Source organism: Corylus avellana, chromosome ca2 (assembly GCF_901000735.1).
Source record: "Corylus avellana chromosome ca2, CavTom2PMs-1.0".
NCBI lineage: Eukaryota > Viridiplantae > Streptophyta > Magnoliopsida > Fagales > Betulaceae > Corylus > Corylus avellana.
Window position 1 is genome coordinate 14561277 of NC_081542.1, and position 27360 is coordinate 14588636.

The 27360-nt window shown below is 33.9% G+C and overlaps 3 protein-coding genes across 3 annotated transcripts; all 3 read right to left on the reverse strand.

Moving 5' to 3' along the window:
* Positions 1-276: 276 nt before the first annotated feature.
* Positions 277-5001, reverse strand: LOC132171154 (potassium transporter 5-like). Its single transcript, XM_059582394.1, has 8 exons — positions 4759-5001; positions 4264-4489; positions 3910-4158; positions 3041-3091; positions 2618-2878; positions 2342-2509; positions 1854-2108; positions 277-1506 (listed from the first exon to the last, which is right to left on the reverse strand). The coding sequence occupies exons 1-8, from the start codon at positions 4945-4947 to the stop codon at positions 563-565; spliced, it is 2343 nt and encodes a 780-aa protein (XP_059438377.1). The 5' UTR covers positions 4948-5001; the 3' UTR covers positions 277-562.
* A 3524-nt stretch (positions 5002-8525) lies between these two features.
* LOC132171431 (potassium transporter 5-like) lies at positions 8526-15028 on the reverse strand. The gene is made up of 8 exons (XM_059582740.1): positions 14698-15028; positions 14246-14474; positions 12109-12357; positions 11699-11749; positions 11170-11430; positions 10903-11070; positions 10311-10565; positions 8526-9734 (listed from the first exon to the last, which is right to left on the reverse strand). Exons 1-8 carry the CDS (start codon positions 14875-14877, stop codon positions 8803-8805), a joined length of 2325 nt encoding a protein of 774 aa, XP_059438723.1. The 5' UTR covers positions 14878-15028; the 3' UTR covers positions 8526-8802.
* Positions 15029-21471: 6443 nt separating this feature from the next.
* LOC132171474 (wee1-like protein kinase) lies at positions 21472-26971 on the reverse strand. Its single transcript, XM_059582794.1, has 10 exons — positions 26536-26971; positions 26272-26332; positions 26111-26177; positions 24734-25006; positions 24507-24574; positions 24280-24389; positions 24162-24202; positions 23932-24080; positions 22166-22519; positions 21472-21843 (listed from the first exon to the last, which is right to left on the reverse strand). Exons 1-10 carry the CDS (start codon positions 26808-26810, stop codon positions 21751-21753), a joined length of 1491 nt encoding a protein of 496 aa, XP_059438777.1. The 5' UTR covers positions 26811-26971; the 3' UTR covers positions 21472-21750.
* Positions 26972-27360: the final 389 nt, after the last annotated feature.

Consider the following 27360-nt stretch of genomic DNA (forward strand, 5'->3'; position numbering starts at 1 on the left):
TTTTTTTTTTAAAAAAAATATATATATATATATTGTTAATTTTAAAAAAATTAAATAGGTGCCACGTGTCAACATCTGATTGGTCCACATGTCAGTCTTAACGGTCAACTAATGGATTGACTAAATTGGTCTTTACCAAAACTCCATGGGGGTCCTGTGATAAAAGTGAAACTCCAGGGGAGAAAAAAATAAAGTTTCTAAACCCTAAAGGGGTTTGAGGTATTTAACCCATATATATATCTTTGCCGTAGACTTTTATGGAAAAAAATATGGTACTTTTATTGAGGTCAAGCCTTTTCCTATATATATTGTACAACATCTTAATCTAAAATTTACAAAATCCGCCCATTACCCGAGGTTTTGGGGAGGGCTGGGGAGGAGAATTTATGCATACGTTAAGAGGAAGAGCTATATATATATTGTCACGAAATATCCAACACTCTTGGCCCCTTGAATCTAATTTATAATAATCCAGAAAAGGCAAAGTAATGACATATTGAGATAACATAGTTGACCACCTTAGCTTACCAAATGCTCCTGCAATTTCTTCATGTTCGATCTATTATAGCTCATAAGTCATGCCTACTTTTAGCATCCGCTTGTGAGGAATATCAAAAACATTTTCAGTCTGTCTTAAATTTTTCCTCAAGAAATTGTAAGCATAATTGATCAGAAATCGCTTTCCTATTCCTGCTCCTTTTCCAGCAACCACTTCATTCTCACCAATCAAATGAACAACCCCAGCTCGCCATGCTTCATCCAAAGCCTCAATCTCTCTCCCCAACTCCTCTTGCAACTTCTCTTCATCAACATGATCATTTAGATCCTTGTTTTCATGGTCGCCTTGATCATAATCAATATTTTCAACATTATTGGATTTACTTTGGTTGAACCAAAAATCATCTGTAATAAACTCCTTCAATCTCTCAACCAACATTTTTTCAAGGGGCCCTTGCTCTTGAGGCCTATCTGTGTACCCATATCTCACAACACATCGAAACACATTTTGGTCTTTTGTCTGCACACGACGAAAGAGGAAACGCTCTTCCACAGGAACTTTGCTGATGGGTAGTGACTTGATTGAGACAAAGACGAGTGTCGAGTGCATTGCAGGAACATTTGCAACATAGTGCTTGAAAATGGGCGGGATGCCTTGAACAAGCTCTGAATAGAACAAGGCCAAGCCTGGGAGTCGACAAAACTTTGTATCAGTACCAATCTCCTTGAGCTTCTCCAAAGAAACTTTGTGATTCAACTCATAGAAGTACTTTCTTCTGTGGACATCATTCCAAATGTACATTATACTCATCAATACCGCAGCAAAGGCTAGGGGAAGATATCCTCCTTGGTCGAACTTATAGAGGACTGAGCTTAGATAGAGAAGCTCCACAGAGCCAATAACAAGAACATAGGATACTATCAAGAGTATGTGAGATTTCCATATTATGATCATGATTAGTACTAGGAAGGCCGATGTGAGAGTCATCACAAATACCACTGCTATCCCTGTATGCAAAATAACAAAAATAAAATACCATTAGCTTTTTTTTCCTACTCAAAAAGGTAGACGAAAAAGACCAATTGCAACCATTCTAAATGGGTGTGATCATAATAGCAATTGCCCTTTAGAAGCCGCACAAGAACCGCCAAAATCTGATCTCATCCCATTAGGGTATCAGTGAGAACCAAGACAGCTAATACTAATAAAATTGAAGATTCTCATTTCGAAAGTCAAATTCTCACCCTAATACAAACTCGACCACTTTCATAATTTCCTTTAGGTTTAAATATTACTATTTAATAGCCAAATTCAACCAAACATGAAAGCTATGTGGGTGTAGTGTATTAATTACCGTATGCATTGCCAATCTTTGCAGTGCTCCTGAATCCCAAAGTGACACCTATGCACGCCAACATAAGAAGATAATTGACTTCTGGTATGTACACTTGTCCTTCATACTTAGCCGATGTATGCACGATTTTAACCCGAGGAAAACACCCTAGTGAGAGGGATTGCTGAACAATAGAGAAAGTCCCTGAAATCATGGCCTGGCTAGCTACTATTGACGCCAATATAGCTAACACAAACGTTGGCCAATACAAAGGGTCTGCATCACAAGTAGCCATCTCAATTAGTTAATGGAGAACTTTAATTAATTGTAACATTAACTAATTCTTTTAGGATATAATTTAAATGCATGTTAAAATATTTATTAAACAATATAATTAAATTCACTATTACCTATTAGGTTAAACTTTTGAAATAATTGGTGATTTAACAATATATATATGACTAGTGTTTTCTGGGTCGTGATAGAAAATTAATTATTTTTTTTTTTACCTGGTATGGACTCGTAGAAGGTATCCTTGACAAGATCATTGTGGTGGCGAAGGAAGGAGGCTTGTCCAGTGTAAGCCAATATGAGAGCCGGGTATGTCACCGAGCACATACTTATTTGAATAGACCGAACTGTGAAGTGGCCAACATCGGCAAACAGTGCTTCGGTTCCTGCATATATATTTGAAGTTAATTAATCTTCATTAATTAATTAACAAAAATAATAATAATTATCTCATTTTATAATTAATTGGGAAGCAATAATATTTCCATATATACCTGTTATGGCAAGCACAGTGCCACCAAGGGAGATCCATGCTTCTTTTTTGTTCCTTCGAAAATAGTCAACAATGTATTTTGGATTAATGGCTTTGACAACACTTGGGTCAAATTTGATGAAATTGTAAAGGCCAATGCCCCCGATGAAGGCGAACCAAACGCAGATTATTGGCGCAAAAGTGTAGCCCACTTTGTCGGTTCCAAATCTTTGAATCATAAATAGGAAGATCAAGATTGCAACTGATATCCAAACAATCATATCTGTAGAGGAAGGAAAAATAATAGCACTGCATGAACAATAGATTAAAAGAGTAATATATATTTTATTTGAGTTTGCACCAAATTACTAAGCACTCTTAATTAATTTGTCAAACTTTCTTAAAAATATAATCATGAAGAGTTGAGTAGTAAATGTGGGGGTACCTTCTGTCATTGCAGATGTAGCTACCTTGATACCTCCCACAGCCGATAACACTGCCAGTAAAATGGAAAAGAGGAAATTAAAAGTTGGAATTTCAAAGTCAAAAGTCAGACAAAATTAATTAGCAACAAAAAGACGAAGCTTCTCGTAATTTACTTGTCTTTTTGCATCGTTTCCAATAAATCAACAATGACGATAACAGAAGCGTGGCGACATTGGAAAGGTATAAACCATTATGACTTATGAGGAGGCGTGCCATTATTTTATTAAATCCTCTATGCTATTTTTTTCATTTTCTTTTATAAAGATATATTATAAACATTCCTAAAAATTTTCATATCGTTTTTTCCTTTTAAAAAAACACCAATTATTTAAGAGAAAATATCACTTAATTCTCTCAAACTTTCATAGTTTTTGCAATTAACTATGAAAGTTTGTAATGTAATCCTTCTATTATGATTTTCTGTTAAATCTTAATAGATGCCTTGAAAATTTACTTCTGTTTTATATATATATATATATATATATATATATATATGGTAATTTTATAAATTTTACAAAAGTATCAAAGTCATTTCATTAATTTTTTGTTTGATATAACTTTAAACCTAATGAGATAAGTGACATTACAAATTTTTTAAAGATTTAATATATTAAATTAAAAAATTTTAAACTTTAAAAAATAATTGTAAAAGCTATAAAAGTTAAATATGTAAATTGAAGTTTCCTCGTTGTTTAACAAACATGTATAGCATTATTAGCATACATATATAACACGTTTAAAGGGTCAATTTCAAGATACAAAGGGTAATATATATATATATATAGAGAGAGAGAGAGAGAGAGAGAGAGAGAAGATTAATTAAGATACCTGACATGCAAGGAGTGAGAACGCCATCACCAATCACCATGGAAGTGCCAAGCATGGTGGCAATCAATAGGAAGAACTTGGCAAACCGGCTGCCCTCCAGCTTAGACTTCACCCTCGATGCCATCCATTGACGACTACTTGGCAACTCAAGCTGGAAATTGGAGACCTCCCGGTCCTCAGCTTGCTGGCTTGGGATCAACCCAACCTTGGCATACCGGCATATCAGAGAGTACAAAGCAAACGTCCCTCCTAAACAAATTAAATTAATGTAACAAAAACATTAATTAACAAAATATAAATATATAAATAGGTAATTAATTAATAATAAAAGGGGTGTTGTATAAATATTGGTACCTTCGCCATTATCATTGGCCTGCAAGACGATGAAAACGTACTTGATGAGAGGGATTAAGGTGAGGGTGTAAAAGATCAAAGAAAGAACACCCAGAATGTCGTCGTTGTGCTTTATTCCATGGCTGAAAGTGCTCGCGTACACATACAGCGGTGATGTACCAATGTCACCGTATACAATTCCGATGCTCTGGAATGCTAAATGCAACACCACCGACCACCCCACTACCTGAAATTTATAAAGAAAAACAACGTTAAAATTTTTGTTTTTGTTTTGTTCCGGCCATGTTGCTGCTTGATTATTAAGGCTCAACACGTGTAATATTTAATTTAAATGGTGGGTAAATTTGCAGAGTCAAGATTCGATCATTCGATCTTTGACTCGGAAACTATGTTAAATTACTAATAAATTTAATCACTTAATCAATACTTTAACATTACCATATCAAGCAATAACTAATAATAATAATAATAATAATAGCAAACATATATATATACCTTGGAGCCATGGCCATGACGACCGGGAACAGTGGAGGATTCTATGTCCAAGGAATCGAATCTTCGCAAAACTTTCTTCCCGTTGAGTTCTCCCGAAACAGCTTGCTCCATACTTGGTTCAGAATATGCTGCTGCTGATGCTTCAGTACTAGACATTTCTGCAACCCCAGAAACTCTATTACTATTCATTAATGGAGAAGAAGCACTATGGATTCCCCCACCTTCTAAGTTATCTCCACTACTAATTAGTGCAACTTCCCATTTCAGAACGAGGATGGAGGTCAGCTTTATATGGACAACAAGAGCCGACATATTTGAATTATCGGGGCTACCAAAACGCCTTTTCCAAGAGTACGTGAAATCCCAAGGGACGTCGATCCGGCTTGGCAAGTTGCTGTTTACTGCTCATCGAGAGAATGGACAATTTGACCAAAATTTTTTTTTTTTTTAACGGTTAAAATTTAATTTTAAGTTTCAATTTACTAGTTACCGAGGGATGGGATTTGACTTAGGCGCCTTAAAAAAAAGTATAAAAAAAAATTTTCAACAGTTAACTGGTTATTGAAGGACGAGATTTGGCTAAGGTGTTGTAATTAAATAAATCTATAACAATTTTTTTAACGGTACAAATTTATTTTAAATTTTTCATAAAAATAAGAGAATAAAATTAAATATAAACGGTTAAAATAAATACAAAAAAGTCTTCTACAATTTAATTTTTTTTTAAGGCAATTAAACATTATTTTCATGTCCATACGTACGTACTAGTTAACGTCAGTGCGCGCGAGTTAGTCAAGGTCACGCGCGCAGCATCGCGGGAAATTTCCTCCTGCTTGTTAACTTAGGGACCAATCAAGCTACCCTACCACCAGTGGCGGAGCCACGTTAGGCTTTGGGGGTGCCGCGGCACCCCCAAAGATTTTTTTTAAAAAATTTTTTTGCTGTTTTTCTACCCAAGTTCCACACTGCACCCCCAAAAAAAAAAATATTTTCTCTTATTTGCGATCGACACTCACTCATCAAACATAAGGGGAAAACGACTCAAGCAGTGCCGGATCTCTGGAAATTTTTCTGCAACAATTTCAGTGTTTATGGCTTTTAGGTTTAGGTTATATGAAAAGGGGAAGAAGACGATGACAAACATTCCACTGAGTTTAAATAAATTTTTGTCTGTTTGTGGACTATTGCAGCTTCTTTCTTACAATAAGTCAATCGGTCAATGGGCTTAATGCATCAATGGACCACTGCCTTGCCTTCTTTCTTTAACCCATGAGTGGGCCAGTACGTTTGGTTGAGAGACCAAACTCCAAATACTTTCCAAAAGTCCAAACGTTTTAAACTCTTCTAGCAGCACTTTACAACATGATTAGGAAAAAGGAAAAAAAAAAAAAAAAAATGCCTAACGTTTATACTTAAAAAAAATTAAAATAAATAAATAAACCCCTAAGTATAGGTCTTAAAGCCTTCAATAATTCATACCAATTGCTTGTAAAATTTTATGATTAAACTTTTTATATTTAGATTGTTCAATTAAATTATTTTTCTTATGAAATACATAATTTTAATTGCCAACTATTATGAAGATTACCAATGATTTCAATAAGTTCCAATCAAATTCTAACCTAGTCATGTCGAGGTAGCAAGTCTGCCAATAGATCTTTGCTTAAGGAAAAAAAATTCTAAAATAGAGACCAAATTCTAAAGACATATCTACAAAAAAGACCTTATCAACCAATTATATTATGAAGACTTGTAAATGATAATTGTTTTTTGTTTTGACTCTTCTAGTGTCTATAGCAACCATCGAACAACCATTTTTAGCAATAAAAATTATTAAAACATGACTTCACAACAAAATGGAGGATGATTTTCTTGCAAATAGTATAGTTCTCCATATTGAACGAGAAAGTGCTGAGAGCTTCAATTTAGATTCGCTACTTGATGATTTTGTACTTCTAAGAGACAGTAAAGTGCAGTCCTAAATACTTTTTTTGTTTGTATTTTTGTCTTTTTGATATAGTGCCAACATGTTACATTTATAATATATCAATTTAAGCACATATTTATGAACTTTTATAGATATTTTTTTTGTGATGCATATATTGTTTGAATTACCAAATTTTTAGGGTAAAGAAAATTGTTAGGACGCCAAAAAAAATTTAGCGGCACCCCCAATATGAGTTGTCTGGCTCCGCCACTGCCTACCACGGCATTAATGTCAAACACGTGTTGTAAATATGCCCATAATGATCACAAATAAGAGGAAGCCAAGTTGCCTATATGAGTCCATGTTTTTTCTTCACTAGAAAAATCAAATAAACCACACTTTTCGTATTTTTTATTTTTTTGTACTGAGTAAAATTGGTTCAATGCATGCATCTGCAAGACTGCAGCCTCTAGTGGTTCATAATAATTGAATTTGGGGGGCCAAGGAACTATACTTTCTGAACCTTTCACTTCATATATATATATATATATATGACTTTAATTACTTTAATTCACAAACGATGTATGGTCTTCTTGAATTCTTTTATATATAATATATTATGATATTTTTATGAAAGAAAAAAAAAAGTATTTTAATTAATTCTTTCACCGCGTATACTGTATGAATTAGGGAAAACGAAATAAGTTAATCGCATAAGATAATACGAACACGTGAAGCAATGGACTTTCTCGTTCATGTATAAATGGTCAAAGAGATGACAAAGGTAAACTAATGCATGCATTATAATTAAAGAAAGAAGATATATACAAGGGAATCATGAGTACTTGTAAGCTATTTTGTCAACTTTTGAGATATTTAGAAAGAGACATAGCGTGTGGTGACTTTTCTTCTTTCTATTTCAGTATTTCCTCACTGTTACGACGTAGCATATATATATATATATATATATATGCTGCCTAACGTTACCTATTATCATAATAGAGTAGACTATCCACCCAAGGGCTATGGGTGGCCAAAAATAGGGTGGCCGGCCACCCCATATGACAAAAGTGGGGTGGCCCCAAAGTATTTTCTTGCTTTTAAATTTTATTATTTTGTTATTTTTTTATAATTACTTTTTAAATTTTAAATATTATTTTATTATTTTAAAGATTTTTTAAGTTAGTAGAACACGTAACGTGATCTTAACTTTTAGATTAAAATGGACATCCAAAATCTAGAAACCCCTTAGGATTTCAAGGGATTCGGATCCCGATAGGATATTTCATGCCACCATCCATCTTCAGAAATCACGGCGCCAATCCTAGCCATCGGGTTTCACTGACAGCTACGACTTTCTTATCACCACATGCATGCGCTGTTGAAAATTTTTTGTGGACTAGAAAGGACAACGACTTCTATTAACATTCTTACATGTGTTGAAATAAGAAGGGTTTCCTTTGATCCCCACACGTATTGATTTCTCCTTTGGCTGGCGGGCTAGTATTTTGGGCTAGTCTCTCGGCTCTCATCCTTAGCTCTATAGGAATTTGCACCTCTTTTTCTTTTGTCAACAATACAAGGAAAGAGGGGAGGGACTACAACATTACAAAGCAGAATGATTCCAACAAAATTGTGAGCTGAGGCCCACCTTTCTACTACATGATCAGGACTAGAGTTTGCTTCTCTTCCCCACTTTTTGACCCTTCCATGATGGAAGAGAAGAAAATGCTAATTTGATATCCCATAAAGCATTCACATTAGGGTAGGGGTAGCCAAAAAAAGCTTAAAGGTTATTTTGGCTAGCCCTTTAACAAACAGAAAGAATGCATAAAAATAATAGAGCTAATTAATAAGACAATAATATATATAAGTAACAGCACTTTAATTCCATATATATTACATAATCATAAACAAAAACAAAAACAAAACCAAAAAAGGTTGCTCATAATTATGTCTAGATGATCAGCTACTTCGCTGTCGTGTGTAAACTGCAACTTATTCTATATGTACACATGTGCTAAGGGACATGGTTAATTAACATCTAGTAATCACCATTTACGCTTACTTTTGCTCTAACTTTGTATTCTTAGCTTCTTCTTCAATTCACACCAATTCTAAAGTTCATAAGTCATGCCCACTTTCAGCATGCGTTTGTGAGGAATATCAAACACTTTCTCAGTCTGTCTCAAATTTCTCCTCAAGAAATTGTAAGCATAATCTATCAAAATTCTCTTTCCTATACCAGCCGATTTCCCCGCAACCACTTCATTCTCACCAATCAAATGAACAACCCCAGCACGACATGCTTTTTCCACAACCTTAATGTCCCTTATCTCCACCGCTTCTCGACGCCTCTTTTCATCATTCTCTCCATCAACCACCGCACCATTTTCCCCATTATTTTCATCATTGTTGACCGTTCTTTGAGAAAACCAAAAATCATCTGCAATAAACTCCTTCAATCTCTCAATCAACAAGACCTCAAAAGGCTCCTGCTCAGTGCGCGCGTCCATGTATCCATATCTCACAACACAACGAAACACATTGAGCTCTTTAGGCTCCACTCGACGGATGAGGAAACGCTCTTCCACCGGAACCTTGCCGATCGGCAGTGACTTGATGGAAACAAAAACAAGAACCGAGTGCAATGCCGGCACATTTTCAACATAGTGCTTGAAAATCGGCGGGATTCCTTGAACAAGCTCAGAATAGAACATTGCAAGACCAGGAATTTGACTAAAGTTTGCTCTGGTGACAACCTCCTTGAGCTTATCCGGAGAGATTTTGTGATCAAGCTCGTAGTAGTACTTTCTTCTGTACACATCATTCCAAACATACATAATAGTCATTAGAGCTGCCGCGAAGGCAAGTGGAAGATATCCTCCTTGGTCGAATTTGTAGAGGACCGAGCTTAAATACAGAAGCTCCACGGTGCCAATGACAAGAACATAGGAGATAATGAGAAGTATGTGGGTTTTCCATATCATGATCATGATTAGAACAAGAAAGGATGATGTGAGAGTCATGACAAATACCACAGCTATCCCTGTACACAAAAAATATTCATTAGCTTCGATTGTTATTTTACTTAAAATTCCGATTAAGCCCGCAAAATGAATAGGAGAAACTTCACGTACACCCTGATATTTCAACATTTTTGCAATCATATCATTAAATTAAAAGGTTTTAATGTCAGCCCTACCATTAGGGTTTAGTTAAAGATAAACCAGACAATGGACAAGTGAAATGTCTCTTATACCCCTGTAAAACTAATAAAAATTACAAAATTATTCTTAATTAAAAATAAAAAATAAAATAAAATAAAGAAGAAGGTCTATGGCCGTGTGCCGGATGACGATGGCTTGTGCTCTATTTTTTTTTTTTTTTTTAAGACGACGGTATTTTGGGGATTTTGACATACTTCATTTAGATTTAACAAAAAATCCTAACAAATAAGTGACATTACAAACATTTTAAACATAGCAACCAAACAATATTATTGTCACTTTTTAAACTTTAAGGGTACCATTGCAAAAAGTGCCTAAACATCAAGGTAATTATAAGATTGAAAATTCATATTGATAAGAGGCTAAAAAGATAAGTATCTCGTATTGCTAATTACCGTATGCATTGCCAATCCTTGCGGTGCTCCTGAATCCTAAAGTGACCCCTACACAAGCCAGCATAAGAAGGTAATTGATCTCCGGTATGTAAACTTGTCCTGCATACTTAGCCGATGTGTGCACAATTTTCACACGAGGAAAACACCCCAATGATAGGGATTGTTGGATTATAGAGAAAGTTCCTGAAATCATAGCTTGACTAGCTATAATGGCTGCCAATACAGCTATAACAAACACTGGCCAATACAAAGAACCTGCATCACAAGTGGTCATCTCAATCAAAAATTCCACACAAATTCCATGCAATTCATCAAGAGTAAAAACATTTGAAACGTACTCGTAAAAAAATCAAAAGTAGCTAGCCATCCCAATCAGAATACTACGAGTGCGATTTTGTAGGTTAAAAGCAAGATTTTAAACTAAATCTTATAAAGTGTATCGTTCATGAGTACGTACATTTTAAAATGTAGAAAAAAACCGTGTTTTCAAATCGTAAACATTAGAGTGCGATTTCAAATTACACGTTTTAAAATCGTTATTTTTATTATAATCGCAAATGCAAATTGTGGCGGTAAACAATAGATCTTTTACTTGGTATAGACTTGAAGAAGGTATCTGCAACAAGGTTCATGTGCTTGCGGAGGAAGGCAGCCTGACCAGTGTATGAAAGCACGAGTGCTGGGTAGGTCAGAGAACACATGCTTATTTGTATGGACAGAACTGTGAAGTGTCCCACATCGGCAAATAAGGCTTCAGTTCCTGCATTCATCACGCATGCATGGATGATATTTCTCCAAGTCAAGTTATCCAATTTTATATACATATATATATATACTCATTATGCGAGCAAATGATAACCTGTTATGGAAAGGACAATGCCACCAAGGGAGACCCATGCTTCTTTTTTGTTCCTTTGGAAATATTGAACGATATACTTTGGATTTAAGGCTTTGACAACACTTGGGTCAAATTTGATGAAATTGTAAAGGCCAATGCCCCCGATGAAGGCGAACCAAACGCAGATTATTGGCGCAAAAGTGTAGCCCACTTTGTCGGTTCCAAATCTTTGAATCATAAATAGGAAGATCAAGATTGCAACTGATATCCAAACAATCATATCTGTATATAAACAAATAAGATGTATTATATATATATATATATATATATATATATATATATATAACTTGTTAATTACTAATACTAAAGCATCTTAATTAATTTTATTCTTAAACTTTATTTTGCCACAACGAAAGTGTTTGATGTGTCAAAATAATAATAATTTTTTTGTCTACATTTCAGTAGTCAAAGTGGGCATAAATGATAATTAGGAAATTAATAAAGAAAAATGGGACCCGAAAAAATGTCTGGTGTTTCAGATGGGACTTACCGTCCGTCATTGCAGACGTAGCTTGCTTGATCCCTCCCACTGCTGACAAAACTGCCATCAATTGTGACAGGAAATTAAATAAGTCAAAATGTCAACTGAGAAGTTCAATAAAATAGTAGTAAGACGCAACTCTAGCTGATTGAAAAAAAAAACAAAATCTAAGAAATTGTCATTGATGCATGAAGACAAAGTGACACCTATAACCTAGCATACATCTAGTCAATATGGGATTCATGAACAATAAAAGACAGATTTATTTTAACTATCTTTAAAATATTGCTTTGAATTATTGGTAATATATCAATGATATAAACTCTTTCTTTTTTTTTTTTTTTTAAATCTTACTAGAATTATTGTAAGAATCATATTAGTGAAGCTAGCAATGATTTATTAAGGGAAGACAAACAAACCGGAGATGCAAGGAGTGAGGACTCCGTCGCCAATCACCATGGAAGTACCAAGCATGGTGGCGAACAAAAGGAAGAATTTGGCGAACCGGCTACTTTCGAGCTTAGACTTGAGCCTTGATGCCCTCTTTAGGCGGCTATTCGGCAACTCGAGCTGGAAATTCGAGACCTCCAGGTCCTCTGCTTGCTGACTTGGGATCAAACCCACCTTCGCATATCGGCATATGAGAGAGTACAATGCAAATGTCCCTCCTAATTAATTAATTAAAAAAAAAATCACACATTAATTACTTAAGAATATTATTCTTTATAATTTGTTAAATTACCACTTATCGAAAGAAAAAAATTAAGAAATTTGATCTAATATCAAATTAAATCATCACTTATTTTTTTTTTAAAAAAAAAAAAGAATTAACTTGAATTTAATTAATAGAATTATTCTGACTAACAATTAAAAATGGTTGGTAGCGTGATGAACATGTGTTTCTCTTACCAGATTTTGACTAAAATAACTACACATCATTATGCATGCAATTTCTTTATGTGTTTGCTTGTCGATCTGTCTGTATTTAATATTTCACTCAATGAAAGTTAATTAAGACTTTAGAGTACCCATATGAACAATATAAAAAGGACTATTATTGGTTAGATTAATAATTAATAATTAATCCATGCTCACGTATATTCTAAAAAGTAGAGCCATCCCCCCTACAAGTCTGGAGATCAGCCCCACTTTTCTTCACGTGAACTAGCATATTTGATCGATCTATAACATTAAAATAAAAGGATTTTATTTTCTTTTCTTCTTCTAAAAGAGGCCAAGAGGTTCCAGATTTCCACTATGTCGTCTGCACTTTTGACAATATTGTAGAAGAGGCCGTCTTTAAATGCGTTTCTTTTAGAAACGGCTGGACCTGACTAGTTAAGCTTCTCCCTAGTTCCTGCCTCCACTCTCACCAGTCTCACGTACTAACTTCAATGTTAGTAAAAATATTAATTTCTTATATATATATATGGCGAAAAATGTAAGGTTTTTTTTTTTTTTTTTTTTTTTGATATTTTCCTGGAGTTAGGTGTATATTGTTTTCTAAAAACGATGTTAGAAAAATAAATGCCATTTTTAAAAAAATAATATCGACTTAAGACTATAAGAATTAATTAAGAGATGACCTAACATTTTTTTTTTTTTTGGCCTATCTCGATTCAGAAAGTGGCAGGATAATAGGTGAAAGCTTAGATTTTTGGCACATTGAAGTTGGAAGAAACTAGAACTAGCTAGAAATATAACCTTTTTTCTTTCAAAAGTTTCAAAAAAAGTGATGAAAGATATAATTAAATAAAGAAAACGTGATTAAAAATGTAGCACAGCTTAGTGGCATGGCAACAAGTGGGTCATTGACTTTCGATCAAACAAAGACCAGAAGTAAAAGTGGGACAAAAATTGAGGTGGCCGCGGGAGGGTTTAATTTTATAGGAATTTGTGTATTTAATTAATATTTGACACCCCTTTCTATGCGTTGATTAGAACTTTTTCTTAGTAATTAAGGCTTTTTAAGATGAACTATTTAATTGAAATGAAAAATAAATGACACAGATATATATAAGGTTTGAACTTATGATATATATTTAAGTTTATAGAAAAGTAGAGAATTTAATTTTAATTTTTTAATTAATATTCTAAAAATAATAATAATATGAGAAAGATACAGAGAAGGATCCTCTCCAGACGTTGGTTAAAAATGAGAAATTATAATTGTGCACCTTAATTTTTAACCAACAACTAGACTTGCCACATATATAATAGGGACCAAGATAAAAGAACTAGAGATGAGCCGGTTAGTAATAACACGAGAGTAAAATAGTAATTTTACTTTTTGTTTGAACTATTTTACCCTTATGTTATTACATACTGACAGGCTCCTCATCCTAGTGAAAGAGCATATGAATTCACTTGATATACTGCATATTAATTGTCATGGAAAACAACATGAGATTAAAGCCTGTGATTGGTGCATTAATATCGATCATCTTGGTGCATTAATATCGATCATCTGGATGATCGTATTTATAGGGAATTAATTAGGTAATTAATTAAGAGAAGGTAAATTAATTAATCGGGGGTGCAAACTAAAGATCTTACCATCACCATTATCATTGGCCCGTAAGACGATGAAAACGTATTTGACCAAAGGGATCAAGGTGAGGGTGTAAAAGATCAGAGAAAGAACACCCAAAACGTCGTCGTTATGGTTGATGCCGTTTGAGAAGGTGCTGGCGTACACATATAGAGGTGATGTCCCTATGTCCCCATACACTATTCCAATGCTCTGAAATGCTAGATGCAACACCACCGACCACCCCACACCTGCCTAAAAACATTACATATATATCCACACAAAAAAAATAATTAAACCTTAAACTATATATATTGTGAAAGAAAACGGCTTCAAAATATATGGAAAGGAAAAAAAAAAATATATATATATATATATATATATATATATATATATATATATGTGTGTAATATCAACACAATGTCGTGCAAAGGTGGAAATAAGTGAAAAAAAATGTGTTGGAAATGGAGAGATCGACCTTGGAGCCATGGGCATGAGCATGATCGGGGACGCTTCTGGATTCGATGTCTAAGGAGTCGTATCTTGGCAACTTTGGCCATGAAATTTTCTTGCCATTGAGTTGTTGTTGTTGAGCTTCGTCCTGCTGAGTTTCTTCAGTTTTATCTTCTACTACAACATGATCATCAGAGACTTCCATCACTGCACTATTTCTATCTATCTATCTATCTGCCCTCTCTAGATAGAGGGAGAGATAATATATTATTAGACGTGAGAAGTATCTGCGAAGGTGGCCGGCGATGATGAGGACTTGGGAGGAGGAGTTTCCTGGATGTGGAGGAGCTGAGGATTTTGGAGGGTGGAGGGTACTTATTTAAACGTAATTACAAAGTGGAGGCTTACTCAGAAATTTAAATAAATTAAAAATAATAATAAAATGAAAATGAAAAAAACCCACCCCAGATAGATATGTACTGTGTTAATTAGAAAGGAGACAAAAAAAAAAAAAAAAAAGATCTGAAATTAAAAATTAAGAAATGGTGGGGCACCAACAGAAACAGTAGCCTTTGTTTGAACAGCCGACTAGATGTGGAAGAAGCAGGGGCAAGATGTTGATGGGCGGTCCCACGAAGGATCTTTATGATGTAAGTACTTTGGGGCGTTCATTTTACAAATAATTCTTTTTTTTTATATTTTTCTAAAAAAAAAATTATTAGTAAACAATTGAAAAACAAAAAATATTTTTTCTTGGTCGATCTTTTAAATTTATTTTATTATTGTACAACTAAAAATAGCCATGCAAGTATAGATAGCCAGGGGCGAAATTAACGTTTAATTTATAGTTTGGTGGCAAAAGTAAAAAAAAAAAAAAAAAAAAAAAAAAAATTGGAGGAGCAGATTCTAATTAAAAAAAATTATAAGAGCATTTTTAAAAAATTTTAGAAAAACATGAGAGCTTGGGAGGCTGAATAGTCAGCATCTGCCCCAAGCCCTCATGTAGGAGGTGTTTGTTAAACACTCCATCACTGTTCATTTTCCAACACACTGTTCATGAATAAAATAATAATAATAATAATAATTAGTATGAAAAAATGAAAAAGTAGTATTAGAAAGTAAAAAATTTTGTTTTATAGTGATTATTTTATTGGAATAGTAAAAATGAAAAAGTAGTATTGGAAAGTAAAAAATTTTGTTTTATAGTGATTATTTTATTGGAATAGTAAAAATGAAAAAGTAGTATTGGAAAGTAAAAAATTTTGTTTTTATAGTGATTATTTTATTGGAATAGTAATAAAAAGTAAATGATGTGATATAAAAAATGAATGAATAGATATAAAAGTGAGAATATTTTTTTTGAAAAAAATGAAGTGAATAGTGTGGTGGAGAATGAATAGTGCCAAGGTGTTTGACAAACACTCCCGTAGTTCTGCCGCCCCTAGATAGTCAACTTCATTGATTGTCTGGTCTTCTCATAGCTCCAGCAATAAGATAATAAAAGTTTTTTTTTTTTTTTAAATCAAATGCGAGAAAATCGTATAAAAGATTATCATTCTCACTCTGTGTTTGAATTAAAGAGAAAATAAAAGATTATTTGAGAATATTTTCAAACACTCGATTATAAGTGGCCCACTTAAATGGCCAAACGGAGCCTAAGAGTTAAATAAAGAAGGAAGAAAGAGAGAGTCGGGATAAAACTTGTTGTAAGTGCACGCCGTCAATTATAGATAATAAGTAATTCCTAAAACATTAATTTATTATTCACTGACATGCCATTCATCTTCCAAATCATTTTGTTAATCAACTTTGAACTCTCTCTCTCTCTCTCTCTCTCTCTCGATCGAAAAGGACAAAAACACATGGATTGGTGACAAGGGTATACTGGAATAATCTTGGAGTAAAATGTACAGTTGGTATTTTTCAACGGCCAATATGTGCCGTCCTTTGTTGGAGGCTACAACCACCGTCCACGAAAGGTCAAAGGTCAGCCTCTCGTGCGCCTGATTAACAACACCTGGACCACTTTGGGGCGCGCGCTTTCCAGATGTCGTTCATGTAGGGCGAGCTTTAGATGTCTAAAACCTACGCGTCGCCATCGTCACCGCTTCGAATACATTTTTTTTTTTTTTTTTTTTTTTTTTGAGGGATCGAGAGGAATCGAGAGCCGAAGTAGGATCACGTGTGGGTTAGCCTTCCTCACGTGCGACACCTTTTGCGACTTCAAGGAAGGGTTGTTTTGTCTTTTGTGGGGGACCAATTTGAAAATCCTCGGCTTCGTCAAACTGACAATTTATAATGTAAACTCACGTGGGGTTTACTGAACATGGAAACCAGAAGTGATTTGATAATTGCAGTTTTTATTTTAATTACATTGACTTTTTCTCTCTCTATTTTCAAGTGCCAACAAAATCAACACATAAAAATGGGCTGAGATTGAAAATGGATTCCGATGTCACGTAATTTGTTGTTTGGATTAATAATTTGAATAGAAAAATGTTTTGTATATTTTTTTTCTTTATTATTGTATAAGAGGTCGACAAATTCACTATTAACTATGTGGATCTCACACATTTAATGATGGATTTACAAAATAGATAAACAAGAAATGGATTTATAAATGGATATGTAACATCTCTCATGTGTAAGATAAATAAGAAAAATTTCACAAAATCGCCCCTCAACTTCCATGCATTTTGAAAATACGCTCGAAATTCAAAAACTTTCAATTAAGAGTATCAAACTTCCAATTTTTTTTAATTACCCTCTTCCGTTCGAATTTTCCATTAAATCTTTTCAAAAACAAATAAAATAAAAATTTGCAAAGATTCATGCAGTTATTTTTTGATATATATATATATGCAACAACTTTGCATTTTTTTATTTTTTATAAAAACAAAAATGGTATTTTGTTCATTTTGACAAAAAGTAACGGAAAATCCAAATAGAATTGAGTAATTGAAAGAAATTGAAAGTTTGATACCCTTAATTGAAAGTTTTAAAACTTTTGGGATTAGTGTCAAAACGAGTGAAAATTCATGAAAGTTTTCTGAAGTTTTTCCAAATAAATATGAGAATAACTTCAATCAGGTCGTGATGTAAACTGAATGTTTTGCACTCTTGAATAGGAAGTAGACACCTAAACTTGAAATACAAAAAAATAATATAACCCATCATACCAAATAATTTTTCTTCTCTCAACAAAATATCTCATAGACAAAATACTTATTGAAAACACCATCAATAAAACCACTGGATCCACAATCTTGGTTAGTTTTGAAGACTCTAGTGTCGATGGCTGAAAAGTGGGTAGGGGGTTCGAAGGTAGGTTGTGGGCATTGGATTAGAATGAATGGAAAGTCTATGAGATTGATTTGAATTAAAGATATCGTGTTTTTATGTCTATTGTATTTGGGTTTTTACATGATGTGTCAAATTTTTATTGAATATTATAAAATGACATTTTACACAACATCCTTGTAGAAGGAACGCTCAATAAATATAAGAGTTTTTATAAACCCGTCTAACTAAGCACTTAGATGGGCACTTCAAAATTTGTTTGAATACTCCAAATTGTTAGTAATCTAGACAAAAAATTTGTTAGAATTTCTACCGTGAAAGTATAATTTTGGTTGAGTTTCAAACGGGAAGAGAATTGAACAATAATGTCATGCTTAGTTGCTTGATAAGTAACAACCGGACAATAATTTATTAAAAAATAAACAAAAATAAAAAAGTATGGTGATCATGATTCATGGGCATAGAAAAGTAGTATATATAATTTGGCGGTGCTTCCGGAAAGCAAGCTAGCTAGCAATCGTCCGATCGTTACCGACATGGGAAGATGACAAAACTTGAAGCAACCACCATGGCATTTTGCATGCTCGATATTCTTTTGAGCAAATCAAATCACCCTCTGATCCCACGTTATATGAAGGAGTTTAATTATCTTAAATTCTTTGGAATAATCTCGCTAATGGTCAAATACAGTCTAGTTTAATGGTCAGATATTAAATTAATTATATGCATTAGAAACGCCAATTAATTGAGTTATTTGTTAATTTATTAGAGAAAAGTGTGTTTTTTAAAATGAAAACAGAAAACAGCTGAAGAATTAATACGTTAGCAAATAATAAAGTGATATTTCCAAATTTTAGTGATGGTAATTCTACAACATGCTCAAATGCAAATTAAATGGAGCTCATTTGATTTGGATATTAATTTCCAGCAGCTCCCCCGATACTATATATTGGAATAAAATGGAAATATAATTCAAAGGAGGTTTTTCTTAATCATGACTCATGAGGAGGTTTTTAACGGTGATACCACATAATTCTTAATCGTGAGGAGGTTTTTCTTGTACGTACGTACTCTATAATTCACAGAGTTTTTTTTTTTGCCTTACCCAAATTTGGGGTTTAATTAAGCCTAAGAAACTTCATTAACTTCTTCCTAGCTTCTTATAATTTTTTGATCAAAGAGTTTGACTTTAGCTCAATAATTGTAGATAAATAATAATAATAATAATAATAATTATTATTATTATTAATTTTTTAAAAATAATAAAAAATAAAATAAAAAAGGGCTCTTTGGGCTGTTGAATCTGAGACAACTACGCCACAGACAATGAGCAATAAGAGCTTATTATATGATGTTTTGAAATAGAAAAACAGCTCCTACGTACTTGTATATTATACCATCTCATTTCTCTTTTTTCAGCTGATAAGTAGTTAATTAACTGAATAAAATATATATATATATACCATGACTCATCTTGGTTTCAACATAAAATATATATTTATGATTCACTTTTCCTTTCCAATTTATCTATGCTGATTTTTCTTTGTTGTTTATGCTAGCTAGCTTCTTGCATTACCCAACAAAATCTGGCTAAGCGTCCCTTCACATGCACCAAACATAAGATATACAGTTTTTAATGTGAGTGTAATTTAAATATATTTTGTTAGATTTAATTTATGCCAATTATTGCACTCTTTCTGACAGGCCTAGACAGTGAATGCAAATTAAAAGATTGTTATATGTATATTAGGTGTAGCTTTCTACCTACTAATAATAGCAAAGAAAAATGCACATAACCCTATCTACCATTATATTGTTACCTCAGTCGTTTTCCTTTTTCAAGTGTAAGTTAAAAGATAGCCGTGGGATAAGTGTGAAAACAGCATAATATTATTGCATCTCAACGAGAGCATATTTGACCACAAATATACAAAATTATCTGCATGCATGCATGTCGTTTGACATCACAACTTCTTCTTTTTTGTAATATATATATGTATGTGTGTGTACAGCAAGAATATGTGACACAAGTGATCATGTGAGCTAGGCTTTCTTTGGGTGCGGCATATTAAGAGAAGTTGTGCTCAAGTACGACTTTATCTATTTATTATTATTATTTTTTATCATTATTATTATCATTTTAAGATTGATTGCTATCTTTTTGTAAATTTATTGTAAAGACAGACCGGAGTGTTAATAAGATCATCAAGGAGAATTCTATTTGACAATTTACATTGTTGAAGAGTTCAAATTCTATCTATATGAACTTATCCTAAAATAAATCCCATTTCGACATGATATATGACGCAAGGGCCGGAAGTGTTAAGTTTGAGTGATATCTTGCTTTTAGATAGGTTAGAGGCACCCAGGCATGGTCGACGTCGACATAATTTTTTTGTTTTAAGTACTCTGATTTGCAAGTGTAGCATTAAAATATTAATTAAATAATTAAATTTATTTATTTTTGTAAACTTAAACTTTTGAGACACAATAGTGATTGGTTACAAGAATTTTTGGGATTGCATGAGAGATTGGTTTGGATTTATAATAATTTTTCGCTTCATTATGAAAAGTGCTAGGAAGTCAAACAAATGAATCCAGAAAAATTTTTAAACTGACGTGGCAATGATTTTTAAAATTGCCACATCATTTTAAAACAAACAGCTTTAAAAAAAAAAAACAAACAAACAAAGATTGACTGTATGGTATAAATCAATATCTTTTAATTAGAAAAAAAAAAAAAAAAAAAAAAAAATCAGATGGTGAGCCATTTCAATAAAGAAGAAAAAAATGAAGAAGAATTCAAAACTTAGCTATTATGGCTGCTCAGGCCATAAGGATTAATCAATGCATAAAATAAAGAAAAACGAAAATCCTATCCAAGGTTTGATAGCAATTGTTGGGCTGTTTCTGAAAAGGCCAGGCTCTGATTGCCTTTCAGAGATTCTGAGTTGTCTGGTCTTGTTGGCTCTATTTAAATTGTCGAACTTGTGCTGCAAAAGAATATATGCACGGCAACCAACAACATTTGAATTCAAAGACGGATTCACTACGTCTATTTTGTTCGGCATCCAAAACGTTTTAATCACTTTACTTAATAAAAAAAACGTTTTAATCACCTACTTCAGAAAAAAAAAAAAAAAAAAAAAAAAAAAAAAAAAACAGTGAACATAGGTACGCTATGTTTGGCTGCTGCAATTTAGTTTTTTCCTCCTGAAACGGCTTGGGAATGATGCTTGCGCTTACATAGATTTTTCTTTAATTTGTCGACCAAGGATTGACATGTTGTGCACTAACTAGGTGGTCGTGTACCCAAAAATAAAATAGAGAAAATAATAAGCATAAAATAAAAATAAAATTGTATTATGTATAAAAATGTTTATCTATTCAGCCTGGTATATTACCAATTAACAAAATATCTTAAATGGCAATTTAGATTGTGTTTGTATATCTTTCTAGTTTGCCTTCCAAGAATCTAATGAGATGTAATCAAGGGAAGACCAAGAAAATATACTGTAACAGTGAAAGTATTTCATTAGCATTGCATACCTTCAATCCATGATACATCATCACTCAAGATTGCCTCTCTCCATATACTTTACAAAATCTGCACCCTGGGGTGAAAATTTGGTGCATAAAGACTGCGTGTGTTAACAAAAAATATGCTTACAATCGGCCATTCATAACTTACCCCATGCCCTCCTTGCTGGGACAGCTGATTATTAGTGGCTGCATATACAACATTCCAGTCCTCATCAAAATATCATGGTTGCAACTACTATGCTGCATTTCTGAGGTACCTGTCAAAAATTGGATTTTCTACCAATTCTTTAGCGGAAGGCCGGCGGACTGGATCTGGGTCTACCATCACCTGATAGAATTAGCAAAACAGGAGATAAAATCGGCAATGTTGAAAGTTTCTTATTACTAAAAATCAACTTCAAAAATTATATTTGATGAAAGCCAACTTTCTTTTAACGACGAGCATTTTAGCTTTTACAAGATAAAGAAAGTGTATAAGAGCAACTTGAACTATGCCCAGCCCAGTAGAAGCTCATATCATGTCCTATAACAGACAAAGATGCAGATTAATAGTATTCAACCTAATTTATATTCTATTAATGATTCTCCATGCAATTTTTATCCAAATCTGCTTTCCACACAGAACTGACAGATAAAAGAACGTATTGTACCTTGAGTAAGTTTTGAAGTTGCAATGAATGACCCGGAAGGAGTGGTAATTTTCCCTCTTTAAGATTCAAAACCCGAGTGCCTGATTCTGGCAAAGGTGACCCTCTAATAAGCTCATAAATAGCAGCTCCCAAGGAGAAGATATCAACTTTGTCAAGATGATCATATTTCTCATTCAATATTTCTTGAGGCATATAGCGTGCATCACCCTCTTCAATTGGCAGGCTCTTATCAATGAGAGTTGCACATCCAAAATCACCAAGCTTATAAACACCATTCTTTATGTAAATATTATCAGGTTTTACATCTAGGTGAGCAATTCCTCTCTCATGTATAAACTGCAATGCTTTTGCAATCTGTGCAATTTAGGTATCAGAAATGGCAAATAATAATGGAAGTTGAAAACTTGTAGTCAAAAGAGTTAGGATCAGTTGAAGAGTCTAGAGCACCAAGTTGGCTTCTGGATCTCATAAAAAGATTATACAAAATAAAAAGGAAAAATGAACAGAAAAACAAAAATAAACAATTGCAGTCCATCTTTTTTTAATATAAGTAAAATAAACGAATGCATGCCATCTTGTAATCCATAGCATTGTGGCCGTCCTTCATAATGGTGGTTCAAACATAATGAAGCTAGCAAAAGATTCATATCATCACCAAAACCAAAGATTAAATTGCAAAAATAATAATCTCTACACAAACCAAAAATTGCATTCCCCGGTTCAAATGATGTGTAACATATACATAAATGCTGGCATTAAATCTATTTGATGCCAGTGGCTCTTGTGTGTCTTATTTATGCTGTTGGTAAAGATAAAACTGCACCAAGATTGACCCTGTCAACCAAACCAGAGATTCACCTCCCCTTGGAGGGCATTTCTGAAACAGCATTCTAGAAACTTTGTTTTCATCCCGCACTCTTACAAACCAGAGAGCTGGCATAGAGTCATCCCCTAACTCATTCCAAATCCTTAGTATATGAGGTATCCAACTTTTTCCAACTCTACCTCTTGACCAGTAAGAAAAAAGCTTATGTAGAAAAAAAGGCCCTTGTGTGGATAAGTTCCCCACTGGAAGAGCTTTAGAGGGATAGGAGCGGACATCTATATGGGCTTAACGTGATTCAAAGCCAACAACCATGTATTGCAAGAAACTCCTATGCGTATCTATTGTATACCTAATAAAAGCTTTAAAGAGCCTCTGACTTCCGTTCTCTTAAGAAGCCTCATTTTATGTTGAGTGTTACTTTCCTAAATGATTTGGTGTATTGAGCCTTTATTCGATCACATGATAACATCTTCTTCTATGTCAATTTAGCAAACCAATGCCTTAAGTCACTCTCACAATAAGTTCAATGATAAAGTATGTTTCCATTGTAGCCACATAGCCTTCAATGTTTTAGTTAATATTAGAATATCTTGACGCTGTATCTTTACAGTTGGACTTTAACATGCACTGCACACAAGAAGCTCATGTACAAAACATTGGCACCCAAAATAAATAATTATGTAAAAGAAAACATTAAACAGTTACATAAGACTATTGTATCACATGTACGGATGTACCATTATATCTTCTAAGTGATATAGACTTATAACAGCATTCTAAATTAGTGGTCTACAACCATTTTTATTATTATACCATATTCCTTTTGCAAAAAACGATATTTTCCTGTGGTCAATCTAGTAATGCCTTCATGCTACATTTTATTTATCTATGATAAAAGTTTCAATTGTGAGTATACAAAATGCTCCAGAAAGAACATAACCTGATGCAAGACTTGCAACACTTCTCCCTCTGTGAATAATTGAGAAGATCTACTGATAGATAAGCTTTGATCACAGAGCTCCATCTGAATGTAGAGTTGCTCATTTTCAAACCAAGAAGAATAGTATCCAACAATGTTTTCATGAGACCCTAGAAAGGAAAGATGGTAAAATTTATTAAAAAAGATATTAAGCAGAAATACAAAAACTAAAAGAAAATTTACATTCATACCTAAAGCTGCCAAAGCTTGAACTTCCATTAAAGCTTTCCTCCTGCAAAGTGCAATATTATTGCATAAGCAAGTTACTTGACCGAAACATAGAAGTATCTAAATCCATAAAGCAGCTACCTTTCTGCATCTTGATGTAACTGCCTTGTGCTGTGTTTCACAGCATACAAGCAACCATCAATTCTCTTCAAGACTTTGAATACGCAACTAAAGTTCCCCATACCAATTTGCTGCAATTGCAAAGCAAAAACATAACAGGTTACATAAGAGCCAGAAACTTGACAAATAAGTACATAAATAAGAACTATTTGATCTTAAGTTATAAATTTAGGCATATTTACAGGTACCTTAATCTCATGGAAATCAGTGTGATAGCGTGAAAGGCCATCTCCACCAATAAGTGCAGGGAAGAAACCTGCACATTGCAGCATTATGGAATTAAAACTTCCAAGATGAAGAATCTCTGAGAACCTTCTGCCAACTCAATCTCTGGCCTCCAAAATAATAAGGGGGAAATGGATGGAAACTCTTTCAAATGAATCTTACAATGAGCCTCTAGAAACCAGAACTGTACCTGCACATTTTGATCTTTGATTGCCAAAAGGATCTAAGTCCATTTCTGAATTACCCATCAAATATGGATTCTTAATGCAAGGAGGGGGCATAACCCGACAACGCAAGGCAACTGCAGATTGTGATACATAATTATGAATCTTCTGTGTTCCAGGTACAGCTGCTTTCTCTAACTTCACTTCATCTGTATCTGTACCAAATGTATCATTTGCAAGTTCCACCACTTGTTGATGGCCAGAAAAGCTAGGACTGAGAGGATTTACCAAGATACTATCTGCGAAAAGCATAGATGTTCAGTTGCATAAAGGAAGGAACTACCTTTTAGCATCTGAAAAGTTTAAATCAACAACAACAAAAAAGTGGAAATACATGGATAAAAAATGATTTGTTGTAAAATATGTATTCAATACTTTGTCTGCTTCCACGTGTAATTAAAATACACAGGCAGGTAGCAAAGTGATGCCACAAAAAGGAAACTAATGGTAAGGGATGGATAGATAAAATAAGAATTGCAACATGTCGTGTACTCAAGACCCTAGCCTGCATAATTCTACACATTAGACATGTTCATCAAAAAGTTCCAAAACAATTTCTACTTGGATACATCTTAGGGCGCATTGCTGTTCATTTCAGATAAGTTTCTCTCCAATTTGATGACGTTAATGAAAAGCTTAAGTTCTAGGAAGTTGTATAATTTAAATCCTAATCACGTATACAATTGTTCACATTTACAATGCACACTTTTTTTAACTTGATGCAAGGAAACATGCATCACTGTTCTACCGCGTAATCCAAACGAACCTATCCTTATTAAAGTACGACCCAATGAAGAAAACATTTAGACACCTTCGCTGTTTGTGTTGTACTGCATTTGTGAGTACTACAATTAGACACTTTCTGTCAAATGTACGGCAAAACCACATGCTCTACTTGACACTGAATACAGATTCAGGTAATGTCGCAATACTACCAGAACACGAAAGGGCCGAAACCTTTCTCCACAAGACACATTCCCTCTCATACCCTGCTCACTATGGTTTCCCAACTAGCACTGAACAAGTAATTACCATGGAATAGCTTGCATCCTCACACTACTCAAACTAAACAACTAGCACAAAAAACCAAATTTGTTGAGAATTTCAATCCTAGATACCTCAAAAGTTTCATATACGGACATCTTTAAACTTCACATACCTATAAAAACGAGAATTTATAGTGAAACAACCCATGTATATGCTAACAACACCATTCCTTCAGTGGACGCAAAGGAGACAATTCTCATGACGCTATCAACACATACAATTCGATGTGTTCCCTCAATCTATTATCGGAAAACATTCAACAAACAAAAAATCACAACTGCAACAACTAATCTCACCTGGCCGACGCCTCTTACTTCTGACAGTATTCAGCTTATCCGGCGACTTCGGGCAAGGGATGTTTTCCTGTGGAAACAAAGCGAAAAAAAATATTAATTTGTTCCATCAATCCTAAAATCGCATCCCTGAATATGAAATCTGAGACTTTTATTTACATCACCTTGTTGCAATCGAAACCGTTCAGTAAATTTTGATTATCCGGGGTGATATAATCCGGAGTGCTACATTCACAGCAAAAACCCCCAAAAAATAAACCATAAGAAAATTGATCGTCAAATAAACACACAGAAAGTGTTCGTATAACACAAAAAAGAATCAGAGCATCAATTTTTTTCATCCAAATTGCACATGAAAACCTAAAAAAAAATCCAATATGATTTCATTCATTTGTAAGAAAAATCTGTGAAAGATATGAAAGTTTCACCAGAAGAAATCTTGGCTGAGAATGAAATCTTTCTCGTCGGCGTCTGCGTCGGACGGCAGATTCGCCTCCGCGGCGGCTTCTTGTTCCAGAAGTTTCTGGAAGAGAGAGGGAGCATTGGATAGAGACGATGAGGTGGAAGAAGATGTTTGGTGGTGGTGAAAGGGAGCCACTGAGATCTGCCCCAGCTGAACCTGCAAGCGCCTCGCTAGCGTGCCCTCCATTTCTCTGCTCCTCCTCTTCCCGTTGCCGCTCCTCTTTAGGGTTTTTCTCTTCATCAACCCTCTCTCTCTCTCTTTCTTTCACTGTCTCTTTGTCTGCCTAAATTGCTCGATTTTTGAGCATGAAATTCAAATTGCGCGGGATGGGGGTGGATTGGGTGGGATGAGAAGCACACTGGAGAATGATTTTATCCTTAGATCTTGTGGTTTTGAACCGTCCGATCATCATCGTGGACTCCTTGATCGTGGTTTTCTGCGTTAGGTGAGTTGTGTTGCGTACTACGGAAGCTTTACTAGTTTTAGTGGTAGGAAAAAGTTAGTGCGCACAAAGGGAATAAAAGAGTAATTTTAAGACTTTTTTTTTTTTTCTTCTTCTTTTTTTTTTTTTAAATAATCATTAATTCGGTAGGACTCATACCTTTATTTAAGTGGATATTACAAATTTAATGATTAATTTTTTTAATAATGGATTATGGTTTCAATAATGGATTTTAAAAGTAGCGTTTTTAAAATCGTAAAGAGGTTTGATAAAACATATTAAAAATTACTTTTTTATTAGGGATAAGTGCAAAATTGATCCATATGGTTAGCCTAATTTACAAATTAC

Excerpts from the sequence above, each read along its gene's own strand:
- LOC132171431 (XM_059582740.1), bottom strand. The coding sequence starts at position 14,877 with ATGGAAGTCTCTGATGATCATGTTGTAGTAGAAGATAAAACTGAAGAA. Across the intron at positions 12,358-14,245 it reads GGCCAATGATAATGGTGATG|GAGGGACATTTGCATTGTAC; the intron begins GTAAGATCTTTA and ends TTAATTAATTAG. Across the intron at positions 10,566-10,902 it reads CTTCTTCAAGTCTATACCAA|GTTCTTTGTATTGGCCAGTG; the intron begins GTAAAAGATCTA and ends CTTGTGATGCAG.
- LOC132171474 (XM_059582794.1), bottom strand. The coding sequence starts at position 26,810 with ATGAAGAGAAAAACCCTAAAGAGGAGCGGCAACGGGAAGAGGAGGAGC. Across the intron at positions 24,390-24,506 it reads CTGATTTCCATGAGATTAAG|CAAATTGGTATGGGGAACTT; the intron begins GTACCTGTAAAT and ends TTGCAATTGCAG. Across the intron at positions 24,081-24,161 it reads TCAAGCTTTGGCAGCTTTAG|GGTCTCATGAAAACATTGTT; the intron begins GTATGAATGTAA and ends TTTCCTTTCTAG.
- LOC132171154 (XM_059582394.1), bottom strand. The coding sequence starts at position 4,947 with ATGAATAGTAATAGAGTTTCTGGGGTTGCAGAAATGTCTAGTACTGAA. Across the intron at positions 3,092-3,909 it reads TCTCACTCCTTGCATGTCAG|TGTTATCGGCTGTGGGAGGT; the intron begins GTATCTTAATTA and ends TTTTACTGGCAG. Across the intron at positions 2,109-2,341 it reads CTTCTACGAGTCCATACCAG|ACCCTTTGTATTGGCCAACG; the intron begins GTAAAAAAAAAA and ends CTTGTGATGCAG.